Genomic DNA, 16644 nt, shown 5'->3' with positions numbered 1-16644 from the left:
CCACAATTTCTTTTTCTCCTTTCAACCATCTCTCCACTGATTCTTGCATGGACAAAGCGAATAGCCTAGGGACCTTCTCGGGAGCATCCCCGCCCGTGTGGCCTGCCCCCTCCGGGCTCAGAAGAGCGGGGGGGCACCCCAAACCGCTCCCGCAGCCGGGGCCTCGGCGGGGAGCGGGACTGGGTTGCCCGAAAGGGGAGCGGGAGCGGCAGCGGGGAGCCCGCCCGAGGGCCGGCCGCCCCCTGCCCACCCCGCGGGCGGGTAGAGCCGCCTTCCTCCTCCTCCTCCTTCCCTCCTCCTTCCCTCCTCCTCCTCCTCTTTCCCGCCTCCCCCCCTCCTCCTCCGCGGCCGGGCCGGGGCCCTTGACGTGTCCCGCCGCCGATTGGCCGCCGGCCGATAGGATCTCCGCGGCCCCGCGTTAAGGCGGGGGAGCGCGCAGCGCCGGGCGCAGAGCGCCTCCCGCCCGTCCGGTAACCCCGCTCCGCTGCCCCCCGGTACTCTCCTCCGGGTAGCGCCCGCCGAGCCGCTTCTCCGCCGGGTGGCCATGGAGTACACGCCGCCCCCCAAGCCGCAGCTCTCCTCCCGAGCCAACGCCTTCTCCATCGCCGCTCTCATGTCGAGCGGCAGCTCCAAGGACAAGGAGTCCCCCGAGAGCACCATCAAACCGCTGGGTGAGTGGGGACGGGGGTGGCCCGCGGGTGTCCGCGGGGCGCGGAGCTCCCGTCTGTCCCCGGCGGAGCCCGCTTTCCGCTCAGACTCACCCTCCTCAAGGCTCAGGCAGCCGGGTCAGGCGGCGAAAGGTTTCCCCCCTGCCTATAGGTTTCCTCTGCAGAAGGAAAACCCGCACCGCCACAGCCAGTTAAGTCTCCTCATTCCCACCGTCGTTTTCAGGCAAGGCCGTTGATAGCATAAATCATTTTCTAAATTCCTCCATCTTAAATTGCGCCGTTTATTTATCCAGTTTCGCCATTCGTAGAATAATCTCGCACCCTAAGGTAGTTACGTTTCTTTTCGCTGGTATGAAATGAACTTCTTAAATATTTATTGCAAATCATCTATGGTTTTGAAGTAAAATAAAAGAATCTCCGGCATCGCGCCTAAGCTTACAAGGGGCAGTAGAACTTGTACGTAGACCTGAAAATCCCTTCGTTCCACAGCCACTCGATGTAGGCTCATATAGACTGGTTTACTCTACATCGAGCGGGAGGATTTTTATGGTAATTCCTCGCGTTTTTCGGGTAAGCAATTTTGCTTCTATTCCGTCGTCTCGATTCAGATTCCCGAAAGCTTTTTAAAAACATTAGCATCTTCCCTTCCTCCCGCCCTTCCCCCCCAATTTCCGCGGCTTGTGGTCCTTGCATGACATCCAAGAGTTAGCAGAAAACTTAAAAAAAAAAAAGTATTAAGCTTTCAGGGCGCCAATGGACAAGATTACAGTCAAGCTTAAAGAAATCTAGAAAAGGCAGCTCTCAGCGTCTGCTCCATCTAATCAACTGACTCGATAGATTTCACATGGTCCAGAGATTCATTGTAAACTTTGGTTTTTAGTCTAGGCGACAACGTAGGCCGGGAGTGTTGCAGTATTCCCGTTTGACATATTTACACGGTCTTGTGTTAAACGTAGCTGGTGTTTTTCATCTTTTATTTTCCGAAAACGCGCTCTCAATTACACAATTTTTTAAAAATTCATTCCCCCACGCCATTCAATTAGAAATCGAAGGGAAACGACTGCCTGTAACTCGGCTTTTATTAACCGGAGATGTGAGCGAAATCTTTCCCCGGAGTGGCAGGGCTCATTTCTGCGCCTTCTGTTTCTTGGCGCCGGATCCGTCGCCGCATCCCGGAGCCGCAGCGCGGGGCCGGGGCAGAGACCACCGCAGCCCCGCTCCTTCCTGTCCTCTCCTTCGCCTGAAGCCTCCAAAGCCTCCCGGGACTTGCGGGGGGGGGGGGGGGCAGCGCCGGCGGCATCCACCGCACCCGCGCAGCCAGACACTCCGCGCAGGTTGCGTGGCCGCACGCAGCTCCCCCGGAGCCTGTTTCTCCAACGGAGTGTGTTCAGCCTCAGCAAACCGGCTGGGAGGCAGGGCAGACCTGGCTTTCCGGGTGGGTGAGCCCGCTCCTGGCGTTGAGTCAGTATTAGGAGCTCGCTTCCCCGCGGAGGAAGCGCGGAGCCTGCGCGGGCGCGCTCGGATTCGGTGTTATGCGCTCTGCCAGAGGAGCAATTTAGGAGCAGCCGCCCGCGCTCCCCCAGCGTGACCCCGGCCCTCGGCAGCCCCCCCCGGAGCCGAGCGCTCCCGTTTTAATGAGAATTAGTGACCTTTCCGTGGAAACGCTGGGTTAGCAAGAGGGCAGCGCGCAGGGCTCGCCCTGCCCCTCCGCGCCCCGCGGAGCGGGTAATAGCCGGGCGGCGATGCGGTGGGGGCCGCGCTGCTCCCCGCCGCCCCCCGTGCGCCTTCGGGGAAAGGCGCCGCTGCGAGCTCTTCCCGGAGCTAATCTCCGAAAATCACCACCCTTGCCCTCAAATGACGAGCTGACGCCTAAAACCCAGCGCAGATCTGGGGGTGTGCTGGAGGGCAGCTGAACGATAAATGCTCGCTTTTTTTTTTTTTTTTTTAAATAGTTCTTCTCGGAGGTATCCCCGTCCTGGCTGAATCCCCTCTCTCTTTTTTTCTCCCCCACCAAACCCTGCAGAACAATTCGTTGAGAAATCTTCCTGCGCCCAGCCTTTGAGCGACTTATCCAGTTTGGACCCTCACGGGGAATTTAGCACCAGTCCTTCGTCCCTGTGCACCGAGCCCCTCATCCCCACCACCCCCATCATTCCCAGCGAGGAGATGGCCAAAATCTCCTGCAGCCTGGAGACCAAAGAGCTCTGGGACAAGTTTCACGAGCTGGGTACCGAGATGATCATCACCAAATCCGGGAGGTAAGGCTGGGCAGCCCCGGGGCCCCTCGGGGCAGCTTCCTAAAAGTGGCTTTGGACGGGGGAGAAGGGGGAAAAAGAAAAAAAGGCAAAACAAACAACCCCCCATAGTTTTTTATCTTGGGAGAGGAACACGGATGCGCTAAGGGGAGGAAGAGGAGGGTGAAGCCCCTTAATTGCAGCCGCGCTGTTCAGCAGCCCCTCGGCGGGCTCAGCCCGGCGGTGCGCGGAGCCCGGGGCGGGGGCAGCGGGAGAGGCGGCCGCTGCGGTGCGGCGCGGTGCGGCCGGCTGAAATCAAACCGGAGGGGTCCCGGAGGCTGGGTGGAAATGTTTCCTTAATAATTGGGTCTGTGGCTAACAGCTCCTTGGTGGGGCGCAGTGGTTTTGCGGGGCTGGGTTGGTACGGACACAGAGAAATGCGGGGTCGTGTGGGAGTGATTCAGTCAGGGCTGGTTTTGGTTTGCTTTTTCTCTCGGTTGCAAATAACGTGCAAAAGAATCCCAGGCTTTCTCGTCACCTCAAACTGTGCCGTTTCTTCAGTAAAGCTTTTGGGGTTCGGGTCAGCCAAATGCGATCTGCAGGAGCCAAATGTCTTGTCAGGTTTTGAAATCCCCAAAGTTACTTGTTATTAATGCAGTTCCCCGATGATTTTTTTTTTCTAACTAGCGAGTTCTACCAGCATGCGTTTTAAAAAAATAATTTCTAAAAAGTACTTATAAAACCCGCAATTTAAAGTTCAAAATTTTCAACTGTTTAGTTATTTATTTCTACGGCATAACCTTACAGTTTCAAGTTGCGTTTTGTCAAAATTTAAGTGAAGAAAGGAAAGTTTAGTTTTGAAAATTCCTCTAAGGAATATTGTGAGCAGGCTTAAAAGAACATGCATCTAAAATATGTGTGAATATTAACGGAAATAATTTCTGCAATATTTCCCTAACACTAGTATGGATTCCATTAAAAAAAAAAAATCTGTGTTTCTAATGGCTTATGCACATTAGGTACACCCACTTTCTGAAATCGTTGTGTACTTTTAACTAATAGGCAAAACTACATTTCTCCTTTACTTTTTCACTTTTACCATTTTTTCTTTTTGCTCCCAAAAAATCGTTCTGATTTCAAGCTGCTCTTTCTGTGCGTATTAGAGAGATGCACACAATTCAAATTCTATCATGCTGAAGCAGAATCAACAGATACTTTAATTTTTTTTTTCAGGTGGTTTAAATATAGTTGTTTTAGCAGCTTTTCAGAAGCTTTTCTTATTTTTGTTCTCCACCCATGTATTTATTTTCTGATTTGCCTTTCAGGAGAATGTTTCCTACGATCAGGGTTTCCTTCTCGGGAGTGGATCCTGAAGCCAAGTACATTGTGTTAATGGATATAGTTCCTGTGGACAATAAAAGATACAGATATGCCTACCACAGGTCTTCCTGGTTAGTGGCTGGAAAAGCTGACCCTCCGCTCCCTGCAAGGTTTGTAGGTTTTTCTGCTGGTCTTTCTTTTATTTTCTTTACTATTTTTTTCTTCTTTCCATCAAGAAATACCTACTATTAATCTTTCCACGTTGTTTGCGAACAGTGCTCTGAGACTTTGAGTCTGTGCTCAACAAAGTTGATTGCCAAACTCTGATTAATTTCTGTGATGCAGAATCGGGCCTCAGATATCTGCTTGAGACTTGATTTATACTGAACGTTCCAAGGCATACATGATTGGGCTAAAGGCTCTTTATATATATGTGTGTGTGTGTATATATATATATATATATAAAATGAAGTTTGCCTCAATTCAGATAAGAAAGCTTTAAAAAAAAATTGATTTGTCTCTCGGGCTTGCCCCCCTTCCCCCCCCCCCCAATTGACCTCATAATTTAAAGCAATTCAGGCACCACCAGCCAAGTACAAGTAGAAATATTACATTGCAGTTCAATGCTGTTTATGCTTGAAATATTATTTCTTGATAACATATTCAATGTTTACTAACCAATAATTTTACTCTTGTTTTTAGTCGTCTCTTAGACAGCAGGCAAAGTATGGATCAGTTCTACAGCACAGAGATTTATATTTTTTGGTTAAGAAATCATGGCCCTTTCTGAGATGTTAGGGAAAAAAAATCTACACGGAAACAAAATGCTATAGAAAATCAGTTTCTAAAATCATTCTGTTAATGTAATTAATGACTGACTCCTTTCAGCACTGGGAAACCGAGACTGCAGCACTAGGCTGTACGGTAGGAGGGCACTTCAGCGGAGACCCACACTTCATCGTATTCAGCCCAGCACTTCAGTACATACTTAATTCCCCAAGTCCATTAAGACTGAAGCACATGTCGAATGGCTTTGCTGAGTCAGAGCCCGAGATATGGAAATAATGTGGATGCCCCTCTGGCTTCAAAGAAACTTCTTGTAAAGGGCTCTGCAGACACATAGATCTGGTCCAGGTGGCTTAGCTGGGGGTTAAAAACTTGGTTATTACAGAAAGAGAAATTAGAAGTGAAACATAAGAAATGTAAGCACATTTTTTTTTGTGTGTGTGTGGACCAAATCCCGCACACTTTGCTCATATAAATAGTTCAACTGAAATCTTGCTGACTGCTGATCTCTGGAAGGCGGCTTAGGGAAGTAAACAAACAAAAAGTGCATGCAGAGAAGCTGTGATTAAAGACAGCAACCTAGGAGTTATGTCGGCTTTGTTTTCATGGCCAAAAACTCCTTCTTGCAATGTGGTTAACGTCTGAGGGCTTCATTTGACGTATTGTAATGGGCACTGATCAAAACCCAAAGAAAAAAACCACGGGTCCTGCTCCAAAAGAGTCAGCACCAAAAGAAGAAATAAGGGAAGGACAGAAATAGTTTTAAGGCAGGGTTGTCCCCTTCTTATTTTTCTGTTCAAGTGCCTTTTGGGATACCTTTAAATAGATTGCTTATTCAAACTATCTGGCATAGACTAGTTCAATGAGGAAATACAAGAGTACAAGACAAGAGATTGATCCTCAGAATAATTAGCAACTGCCCTACTGACTGTTTTAGAGCTGGGGGTCAAACTTTCTTGGAGTTAAATATTCATTATCATCGTACTGTGGTAGCTCTTTAAGGTCCCCATCGAGTCAGTGCCCCTATGTTCAAACGTGTACCTTTCCTGTTTCATTTTCAGGATGCTTAGCCAAAAAGATCACTGATCATAGCACAGGCACAGATTACTTTTCCTTTGTGTGAACGGTACTTACATATACATTTATGCACTTTCTCCTTCTTGTGCTCCTGTTTGGTGAGAAAAAGGATGCCAAGAGGTTCAGTGTGCCGATGTTTGCGTTACTAGTGCATTTCCTGGAGTGTTAATGCATCTTTTGAGGTGGGAGGCCTCAGTCCTGCTCGAACAGATTAGAAGTAGCACTCTAACGGGTTTGGTCCTGCTCCAGTAACAGGAGTCCTTAATGAAGTTATGATTTCTTGTCCTCCAAACACGCAGTTTTAGCTCTCCTTACTTGAGGAGCATCAGTGAGGGGCATGCATGTGCTTAGCGTCTGGGCGCTGGTACCAAGCTGTGAACTCCCCGTGCACATCAGTGCCTGCATCTGCGTAGGCACAATGGCATCAGGGGAATTATTCAAGAGTCACGTTATGCATGGGTATAAGACTTTGCAGGATGAAACCCGTTAGGTGTTTTGCTCTTTCCATCGCAAAAATAACTTTCAACATTAGGACAGCTTTTTTTTTTCTCTTTTAAAAATAAAATTAATAAGTATTCTGTAATTCTATTTGAAAGATTAGCCCTTCAGGGAACTTTCTGTAAAAAACAGTTTTATCCCTGTCTTCCTGCTGTCAACATTTAAGACAAGTTTATGTTGCAATGAACACTTAAATAAAAATACTTTTCAGAGAGTCTTTTGTAAATCTTCTAAAGTGCTAGCTGGGGATAGAATTCCTATGTGATATTTCATGTTTCTTCTTCCAAATTACTAAGACTGTGTGAAACATCAGTTTAATAAGTTTCAGCATGTACCTTTATTTGCTCTCCTTCCTTTTTCATCTCCTTCCTTTCAGTCAAAAGTCTGCCTTTTTTTAATTTATTTGTTTTTTACTGTATTTGGCTACAATAATTTGTTTAACAAAGTTATAGTGTTTACACACGTCCAGAGAATTCTAGGTAGGAAACCTTTAAAAAAGTATTATATTTTGCAAATTATTTGAGACATTAAGGTAATCAAAAGCAGCATGCACAGGGCTTGTAGGACCAGATCAACTGTTAAACTAAATACAAGGAGAGTGGTGTCGCATTCCAAAATACGCAAGAAGGAAGCGGTGCCCAAACCTTGCATATATCATGAAACTTTATATACTGTGGAGAAAATTCACATCCTAATATGGCTCCTAAAGCCTTTGTGAATTGGAGCGAGCAGCCCCTCGTGTCTGGCTGGCCTTAGGCAGCAGAGCTTGTGCGAACTTCTGGGGGAGCCTCATGCGCTGTGCTGGAATGCACACGTTTATTTCTCTAACCCTTTTGCTCGTGCGTGCTTGTGGTCTCATCAACTTTTACTTCAGAGGGTGATATGCCAAATTTTGAACCCTCTTCTCCAAGGCACGCAAGCTCAGGCTGTAGAAGTGCGCAGATAGGTGTAGTTCACCAGGTGGAACCATGTGTTGCAGTGGGATCAGTGGTGTGTAGCAAATCAGTAAAGAAAAGCAAGGTCTGCGAGTCCGTTTATGTAACTGATAATCAGGTGCCCATCCTTCACTGACTTTCCCATTAGTGCTCTGCTAACATCTTCGTAGTCACTTCGTAGTTTGAAAGCAGTGCCAAGCATTAACTGCCTATGGCGCAAAACAATTGCGCTCAGCTTTTAGACATATGAAGATCTTTACTCATTCCCGGCACATACTTGAAATAGTTTGGCTTTTTGGTCTCGATTAGCCAAACCTTGCTGAGCCTGACACTCTGTGATCGCAGTAAACATTATTAGCTATCCAGACATTCAAAATTAGGAGTCAGGCTCCAAAAATAAAAAAATAAATAATTAAAAAAAAATCACAAGAATGGCTAAAAAGTTGCAGGACACATTTAGGATTCTTTTTGGTTTGCCTTCTCTAATTCAGGGCTCTAAAGATTGAGACTTTCAGTTTTTTACAGGAAGACAAAGTTAATTTTCATGAGAGGTAAAATTCTTTTGACATAACAGGATTCTAGGTCTTGGGTTTTCAGATACATCATAACTTTTCACGAGCCTCACAGTGCAATCAGCAGAGTCGATAGTGATGAAGATGTCTGTATGCTAGGAATATTTTATTGCAACAGGAACCCTGGCTCAGCATCCCTCCCATGGACATAGCTATACCCGCCAAGCTGTGCTGCAAATCAATGTAAGGAAAACATCCTGCATGTCTGAAGCGAGCTGTGCTGGTAAAACTTTAATTTCACCATGTCTTGGGGATTCTGTTGGCAAAACTGGAGAGTACAGGATCAAATCTCTTTCCTCTTCGAGCAACAGAGTTGTGCTCCCTGGAGGCTTATAGTACAGGCATTCCTTGATTAGGGATCAGTGTAGTCTATCAGAGAGTTACACCCCATCTTTTAGTGGTTTTTCCATTATCCTCTTGCCTAACCAAAATCATAACTCAATGGAAAAAAAAAATTATCTTTCAAACCTGGCATCTCAGCGCTGCCCCACCCACGTAATGGAAGAAATCCATCCGAGTGGCCAAAGACATCACCCAAAATGAGAGTCAAGCCCTCAGTGAGTGGTAACCAACACCGACAGAAGCAGGACAGGTCCAGTTTGCACTAGCTGAAGGTCTAGTTCATCTCTGAATTCACTATCAGAAAAGAACGTTTGAGTTTAATTTTCAGCAATACATTATCCCTATAAAAATCATTGGTTTTAAACAGCCTGGCACTTGTAGTTAGTCTAGTCATAATGTATATATCATTGTATCTACATGTCTTCTGTGCTTCCTTTTCTTCTGCTTAATTTCCCAAGTGGTGGATTGTTAATTACAGAGCTGCAATTAATTTTTTCATGTCAGACCACTGTGCTGGACTGCAGCCTTCAACCTCTTATAAACAGACGTCACCACAGCTAATGTGTGATCGAGTGCAGGTTAAAATCATTATCACGGCTTAATGTTACATATAAAGAAAAATGCATTTTTATCTACATTCCCCCATTATCTCTCTAATGACACCATGTTTTTTCTCTTGGAGCTGTAGTCATTGTTATTTTAAGTGCTTGTTAGTACAGCTGTGGGGAAAGACATGATCAATTTTTCATTTGGGAAAAGACACAACAGCGAATGTTAGTTAATGTCTCCATTTTAGATAACTCGATAAAATAATAGGTATGGTTAGAGAGCAATCTAGCACTTGGACATGGGATTCTTCATCATGTTCCAGTGAATTAAACAACTCATCTGCTTTACTGTCTTTCATTAATGGTCATATTTCAGGCATTCATTAATTTGGGGGAGATGGTGTGTGTCTCATTCGAGTAGCAGCTCTGTATTACCCTAAGCTCTCAGGAAATCCACGTCCCTGAAACCACCACATATCCCTAAAGCAAGATATTACAGGCTTTTTAATTTCATACAGAAGTGGTGCCCATGCACAAGCCAAGAGGCGAGAATTTTTTTTTTTATGAGTATGCCTTTTCCCTGTGTATTTTTAGGTTGTATGTGCACCCTGACTCCCCGTTCACCGGAGAACAACTGCTGAAGCAGATGGTGTCCTTCGAAAAAGTCAAACTCACCAACAACGAGCTGGATCAGCACGGCCATGTGAGTAGCTCTCCTGGTGGGAAAGGGTAAGGGAACCGCCATAGGGGAATCGCTCGCCTGTGCCACAGGGCTAAGCTTGTGGGAGAGAGACCACGATGGGGAACGGCTGCCATGGCCCCCACCGTACACCCCTCTTGGCCGGCCCAAGTGCAGTGGAGTGGACGCTGTGTGAAGCTTAAATGTGTTGGGTTTTAATCTCTGTTGTAGAAGAAGAAGTGACTTCAGAAACCAGGTTTTTTACCTTTCATAAGGTAGAGCCCAGGTCAACACAAATGTTCAAATTATGCTCCTACTGCCATTAGAGGCAGAACATCCACTGGGGACAAGTTCAGGGTGGAGCTGAGCATCAAAACAAGGGAGAGAAGGGAGGCAGGTGAGATTTTTGTCATGCTTCTGCCTGCGTTTTGCTGTGGCTTGGCAGTATGCTTTGCATACGCACTGGCTAGCAAGCTCTCGTGCTTTTCCATGTGTGCTTAGAAGCTCCCTCTCATTACAGGCAACCTCTTAAGGTTGAGTCCATCAATAAGAGCTCTTGTACTTCCAGACTCAATGCAGCGCAGGCGCAGAGTCAGCAGAAAATACTAATGTGACACCAATGCAAGCGCTATCGAATTATAAAAATAAGTGTGCCTCAGTTGCCCTTGAAATAGCTGTAGGCTACCTGCAAGTCAAGGTGCCACAGGATGGACTTGGGCCTCTAAAGGAAACAGGTCACAGCTCTGATTGGTACCAGTTTGTTGTCACAAGCCCTGAGGCTGGAAGTTGGTAAATAGGATGCACAGCTTCTGGCCATGAGCTCCTGCTACGCCCCATCAGTGGGGGCAACTCCTTTAGCTACCTGACTGTCTAATGGTAGGTGGGAAGAAAAAGTGTTGCCTGTCCTGTCCCCTCCCCAAAGATGCCTGTAAAGTGCAAGAATGGCTTGGTAGCACCTCCAAATTGCAAAGGAAGAGTTAAAAGTGTTGTCCCTGGGCTTGGCAGTTCCCCAGGGGAAGGCTGAAGGAGCAAGGGGATGGATTTGAAAGGGGGGTTGTTGGCTCAGAATGGGGCAGCTAAGAAGAAAGAGTATAAATGCAATGTTAGTAAATGAGATGTTGGGAAGAGAGGAGTGGGTTTTTTTAACTCTGAAGCATATGTAGGGATAACTAACCTGTAAAGGTGAATAATTGTGGCATACCCGGTGTCAGAAATCCCTCCCCTGGTGTGCTATTTATCCCCTTTTTGGACTGTGTGAGACAGTGGCCATTTGTCTGAGCTGTGTTCTGTGCAAATGCTTCTCATCTGAAACAGATTTTTTACTTAATTCAAGACCTAAGAATTGAATCACACCCATGATCATTTAAAATACATCCTGAAAACAACAGCAGCAATAGTAGCTAAAAACCGAACTGAAACAAAAGAAAGCTCAGATAGATGTCTCTGTGTTGTTCTTTTGTAGAGATCCGTATTTTTCTTGAATCCAATTCCCACCGTTGTTGCCTTCCTGACTAGTGGAGAATGTCTTTTTTTTTTTTTCCCCTCTCTTTTATTTCATAATCTGTAGAAGGGCAAAGCTGAAGATTTGTGGGCTCTATCACTGAGTGATGATAGAGCAGTATACGTGCGCATTTAAAAAGAAGCATTTTTCATCATAACAGGGGCCATGTGTGCCTCTAATAAAGGGCTTGCAGCAGTATATTGCAAGCTAGTTAGGAGCGATGCAGTTCCCAGAAGCCCAGACGAGTATAAAAAAGAAGTAGGTCTGAGAAGCTGTCGGGAACAGAGACATGTGACAGAGCAAGACGACGTAATCGTCTCAAAAACAGGCAGTGGGAGAAAATGATCCGTAGCATTTGAGATGCGGCTTCCCGATTAAGTTTCCAAGAAGCGGCAGAGGTGGATGCCATTCTTTACATGAAGGCTTTGGACAGCCAAAGTTGATGGAAAGTTTTGCATGTTCAGTTAAGAATAAGCCCCGAAGGCTTCATCCCGTGTTGAGATTTGCGTGACAGGCGTTACACCTTCGCGGAGCACTCCCTTTTTAATATTTTGTGGGTTTTTTATGTTCCAAATTAGGGTGTCAGGTTTTGTGCGCTGCCTTATTAAAGCTATGTAAATACCATCATTGGATGCTCGGTAGAATTAAGGAAGAAATTCATTCTCTGTAGCTTCTAAGGAGGGCTCACTGTGCCATGGCCAATGGCATTTCTGAGCTCCCGTATACTAAGAGAAGGGGAGAATTGAAATGCCTCCTGAAACCTCTCCCTTCAGTTTGAAAGAGCCCTTCTTCAATGACAAGATCTTTTTAATTAACCTGCTATAATCTTAATTATGTTTGATAAGGCATGTTGGTTCCTGAGGAAGTTTTAATGACCTAAAAGACGACTTAAAATGCTAGTTATAGGTAGAGAAGGTGGATCCAACCTGATTGCAGTTTGTTCTAGTTGCTTGCTTTCTCTATCCTCCAGAAGACAGTTTTGGTTGTTAAGGTAATTGTGGTGTTTTCTTTGTAGGGTGGTTCATTTCCTGAGAAGGAATCTGAAGAGAAGAGAGGCATTTGTTTGTTCTAGCATTTGTTTGTTTTCTCTTATTCTGAGACTTGTGGAGTTGGCAAGCATCTCTGCTTGTATATCTTCAGCAGCGTGCATAACCCCATAGCTATGTACATATTCTCCCCGAGCATCAGGCAGAAGTCTTATCTCTGTGTGCATGACATACGGCTTGCTCCATGGAAACACTTTCAGATATCCTTACCAGAGGAAGGAAATGGCTCCTGTCTCTGGATTTTTACAGCCAAGCGAGTAATTCCCATTTTTCTGGTTGTGGAACATTTATGAATGTGATTTCCTCCCCCCACCCCAGATTTCTGGTGATGTTTTTCATGCAGACTGCTTCTTTTAGGACTTTTGGTTGCATTTAGTTGGGGTGGCATCGTTTCTGGTTTATGGTGAGGTGAACCATGAGTGTATACATTATTGTAATTGCTTTTCTGGCATTTATGATAGCAAAACTCAAACACATGAATGTTTGCAAAAGCAAACACAAAGGTGTGAACATGGCCAACAATTAACTGTGAAAGCAAGGGTTTCCGAATAGCCATAAGGAGTTATGCCCAGAGTTTTGTTGGGTTTTTTTTTTAAGTCAACCTGGCAGAAGTTAGGAACCTCCATGCTTTTAGAAAGCAAACTTTGCCTGGTAACACTCTTCTTCGGTGAATGTGGAAACCGCATTCACAAAACAGTTCCCAAATTCAGAGTCACCTCAGGGATTTTGCAGCTGGCATCCAGATTGCCTCTGATGACCGGTCTGTAGTCAGTGGGAACCAGATGCCTACAAACCTGCCTGACCTTACAGCAAGCAGGATCCTGTAAGGACAGATCCCGGTCATCTCCCCTGCCGCAGGCTGTCAGCACGAAGGCAGATGGGGTGGCTGGGGGCCTGTGACCACGCTGTACTGCCAGTAAGCGTGTGCCGGGGGGACTGCCATGAGGATGCGTGCGCCTGACGTTTCTCTCGGGGCACACCGGCATGAGTATCGCAGAGCTGGCATCGGGGAGTTTCTGAGAGCTACACAAGGCAGGTAGGAGACTACATGGACTTTGAGACCACCCTTGGGGGCTACTCTGTGAGATGCACCCTGTGTGCCTAACTCCTTTAAGCTGTTTTGATGGTCCTAACATAAGAAGATGCATGGATATTAAGGGGTATCTTTGTGCGGTATCCTGCTGAATTTAATATCAGTGAGTACTGCAACATCGGCAGCCTGCGTGGGGATGCAGATGGAGCGCTACATACACAGACCCTCATGAAAAGGAAATAGTGACCTTAACCTTGGCCATAGGTCTTTTGTGACCTCCTGGCTACATTCGGTACTTGTTTTGTACCTGAATGTCCCGACTTGCCTCTGGTGGGAACACGCACGGTAGAGCGCCGTGGCAGGGGATGTTATCCATGTGCACTTTTGGTTTCGGAAAACTTTCATAAAGGATTACGTGGTCTTGTTTGAGAAACGGAATTTCTTTATCACGATTTGCATTCACAGAGGAGTGAAAGGAAAGGGCATGTGTGGGAGCTGCTCTGTCACAGCTTTTTCCTCCTTCCGCTCGGCTGCTGCTCAGATGTAATGCCTTGGTGTAGATACCGCAGCCGTGAAAGGCAATGGGAAGCACCGAGCTCTGTGGGCCAACCATTCAGTGACCTCATCACCATCCACGTACCGTCCTTCAAAATGTCTTTTCCAGCTGCTTAGAGCAGCCCAAGTGACTAGGCTGGTAAGACAAAATCTTACAAAGAGAGGGAAAAGTGCTGAGGATGTTAACAGCAAGGTCAACAGCCGATGTATGTGTGCATACACAAAATGGTGAAGTGATGTGAGAAAGGACCTGAGTTGGTAAAAGTGGGCATGCAACGCTTTCAGGACAACGGTTCCCCATCACTGTAATGACTTTCCTCTCGCTGTGTGCCCCCTGCAAAGTCACAGTGCGAGTCTTAGCAATATTTGGCCCTGAAGGAGCGGCAAAGAAAATGCTGATGGAATTTTTTAGCCATGACAAAGCTGTCTCTAAGCTCTCCGCTCCAATGCAACATGCAACCTTTCTCATCGACTGAGTTAGCATGAAATACTGCACCATTTCTGCTGTGTTTCAGCTGAAGTTAACGCTTCCCAAGGAATGCACATTAGCTATTCCAGATGTACAGAGCTAGCTGTAATGTCGTTATGGCCCCTGCAAAATAGAACCACCCACACCATTGCCAATTTCGTCTTGTGACTGTGATTATATCCAAAACAAGGACTGGTGCAAGCTGAGCTCTGTATTTAATTCTTATATTGTAATACTGTGGTTAGAGGCAGCCAAACAGGCCTCCAGCCAGAGGTAGCTGAAGCAAGTGGGACTCTCGATTTGACGCCAGTGAATGTTGAAATTGGTTAGTTGGTACATTAGGTTTAGAATTATTTTGGGAGCTCGTAAACAATTATTAATAAGGATAAAATGGCAAAACCTGGTCATTTTGGGGTTTTGTACTGGTTTCCCTCCTTGCTCTCATTTTTGGTAGTCTGTGGTGAAGAGCATCTAGGAAGTAGGTTGCTCTAAAGGTTTCATAGAATCATAGAAAATCACGAGTTGGAAGGGACCCATAAGGATCATCAAGTCCAACTCCCTGCGCCTTGATTTGGTCAGCCAGTTTGTGCTGGTGGTGGTGATAGCTTTTTAGTTGTTGGGTTTTTTTGGGTTTTTGTGGGGGTTTTTTTTGGTTGTTTTGTTTTGTTTTGGGTTTTTTTTTTTCCTGTTTTTTGGGGGGTTTTGGTTGTTTTTTTTTTTTTGAGGTGTTCCTGGCTGTTTTCATTCTGCACCTGCACGTTTTTGCAAGTGTGAATTCTTGTCCGAGAGCTTTCAAGAGTTACATATTTACACTTGCAGCTGACACCTGCAAACTGGGACACATGCTAGCAATAACAAATTCTGTATGTAAAACACTTCACCTGTAGGAACAGGTATTTATGCTTCAAAAAACGTGTGTGCTCATCAGTGGTGTAGGAGTGAGAGGAAACTAGCTCCCGGGATGCTTGTTTTTCCACCTTCATTTTCTGGAACTGTCCAAAGGAGCTGAAGAGTTTGTTCTGAATATCAGCCCCTGGCTGGTTAGATTTCGGATGTCTCCCCTGCAGTGTTAATTAGATACCACCCCACCCATGATTTTACAGCCTTTGAGGGTCCCGTTAACCTTCTGCTCAGGACAGTGCCTTGTCACTCTTTCTTGCAGATCATCTTGAACTCCATGCACAAGTACCAGCCAAGGGTCCACATTATTAAGAAGAAGGATCACACGGCCTCTTTGCTAAATCTGAAATCTGAAGAGTTCAGGACATTTATCTTTCCAGAAACAGTTTTTACTGCTGTTACCGCCTACCAGAATCAATTGGTAAGTATAGTTGCTAATTTCCATGGATTAACTAAATCCCACCCTGCTGAAAACTCCCTTTTCCCCAATCCAAACTAAGAGACATTCTGATTTAATTTACCTTTCCATGCCAATGTCTGTAGTGACCATGCCCAACCTAATTCATATTCAGGAGTAATTCTTACATATATGGGTAGTACTACTAATTTCAAAGGGACATGAGGATTATTCATGGGAGTAAAGATGACATGAAAGAGGCTTTCATTTCTCTTCCCTTCTGTCTACACAAAGCTGTTTGCATATTACCATTTAGTCCTTTTCTAATTATAGCTCATTTAAGAACTGTTCTTATTTGCAGTGATCTTTCACGCCATGAGCTATTAGCTGAGAGATATTCTGTTTTGCACATGATGATTTCATGGGCTTAAAAAGTTGACTAATTAAGCTGTAAGGCTCAAACGTAAGGGAAATCACTTGGAGATATGCTTTTCAGAGGCTGCCCAGATTACATCCAGATGTCTGAATTTCAATTTGCATGCCAGCGAATGATATATACAAAATGGAGGAGATCATAACAATGGATTGCTAATGAGTAATTTTAGGAAGTATATAAACAATTGGAGAGCAGGGGCTCTGCTTGACAGTGGATAAGGCTTTAATATTTAAGTCAGTGGAAATACGTTGTCTTCGGTGTGATTCAGAGCGTGTTTTAAGGGCTTAATGACTATGGCACTTAAAAAAAAAAAAAACACAACTTCTTTCCTTCTCTAATTCTCCCAAGTTAAGACAAATACAAGTACTGTCCAAACATGTGGGCGGGCAGCATCACAGAGTCAATGTACCTGCTGGTTTATTTAAAGAAGTCTGCACTTCTTAATATGAAGCAAAAGTAATTAGTTTCTAAATGCCATGAATAAAATGAACCTACTGCATATAGGGTCAAAGAAGCTATGACGTTAATAGTATTGTCGGTCCTTATGACAGACCCCTACATCCAGCTTCAAGGCTTTAATATCAGAATGTATTGATTTTTAAACTCAGGTTTCTATCTGAATGCTGCAGAAAACGTATTCAGCACCTG

At 45.3% G+C, this 16644-nt stretch overlaps 1 protein-coding gene across 1 annotated transcript in view; it reads left to right on the top strand.

Moving 5' to 3' along the window:
* The first annotated feature begins 441 nt into the window (after positions 1-441).
* The window catches only part of TBX20 (T-box transcription factor 20), a 38691-nt gene continuing 22488 nt past the window's right edge, over positions 442-16644 (top strand). Inside the window, exons 1-5 of the mRNA XM_054817625.1 lie at positions 442-671; positions 2692-2926; positions 4228-4392; positions 9575-9683; positions 15426-15584. Of these exons, the coding sequence (XP_054673600.1) occupies positions 545-671; positions 2692-2926; positions 4228-4392; positions 9575-9683; positions 15426-15584 (795 nt within the window). The 5' untranslated portion in view covers positions 442-544. The remainder of the gene's footprint in view (positions 672-2691; positions 2927-4227; positions 4393-9574; positions 9684-15425; positions 15585-16644) is intronic.

Source organism: Grus americana, chromosome 2, assembly GCF_028858705.1.
Source record: "Grus americana isolate bGruAme1 chromosome 2, bGruAme1.mat, whole genome shotgun sequence".
Lineage (NCBI taxonomy): Eukaryota > Metazoa > Chordata > Aves > Gruiformes > Gruidae > Grus > Grus americana.
Note: the sequence above shows the minus strand (reverse complement) of the source record. Positions and strands in the feature narration are given on the sequence as shown.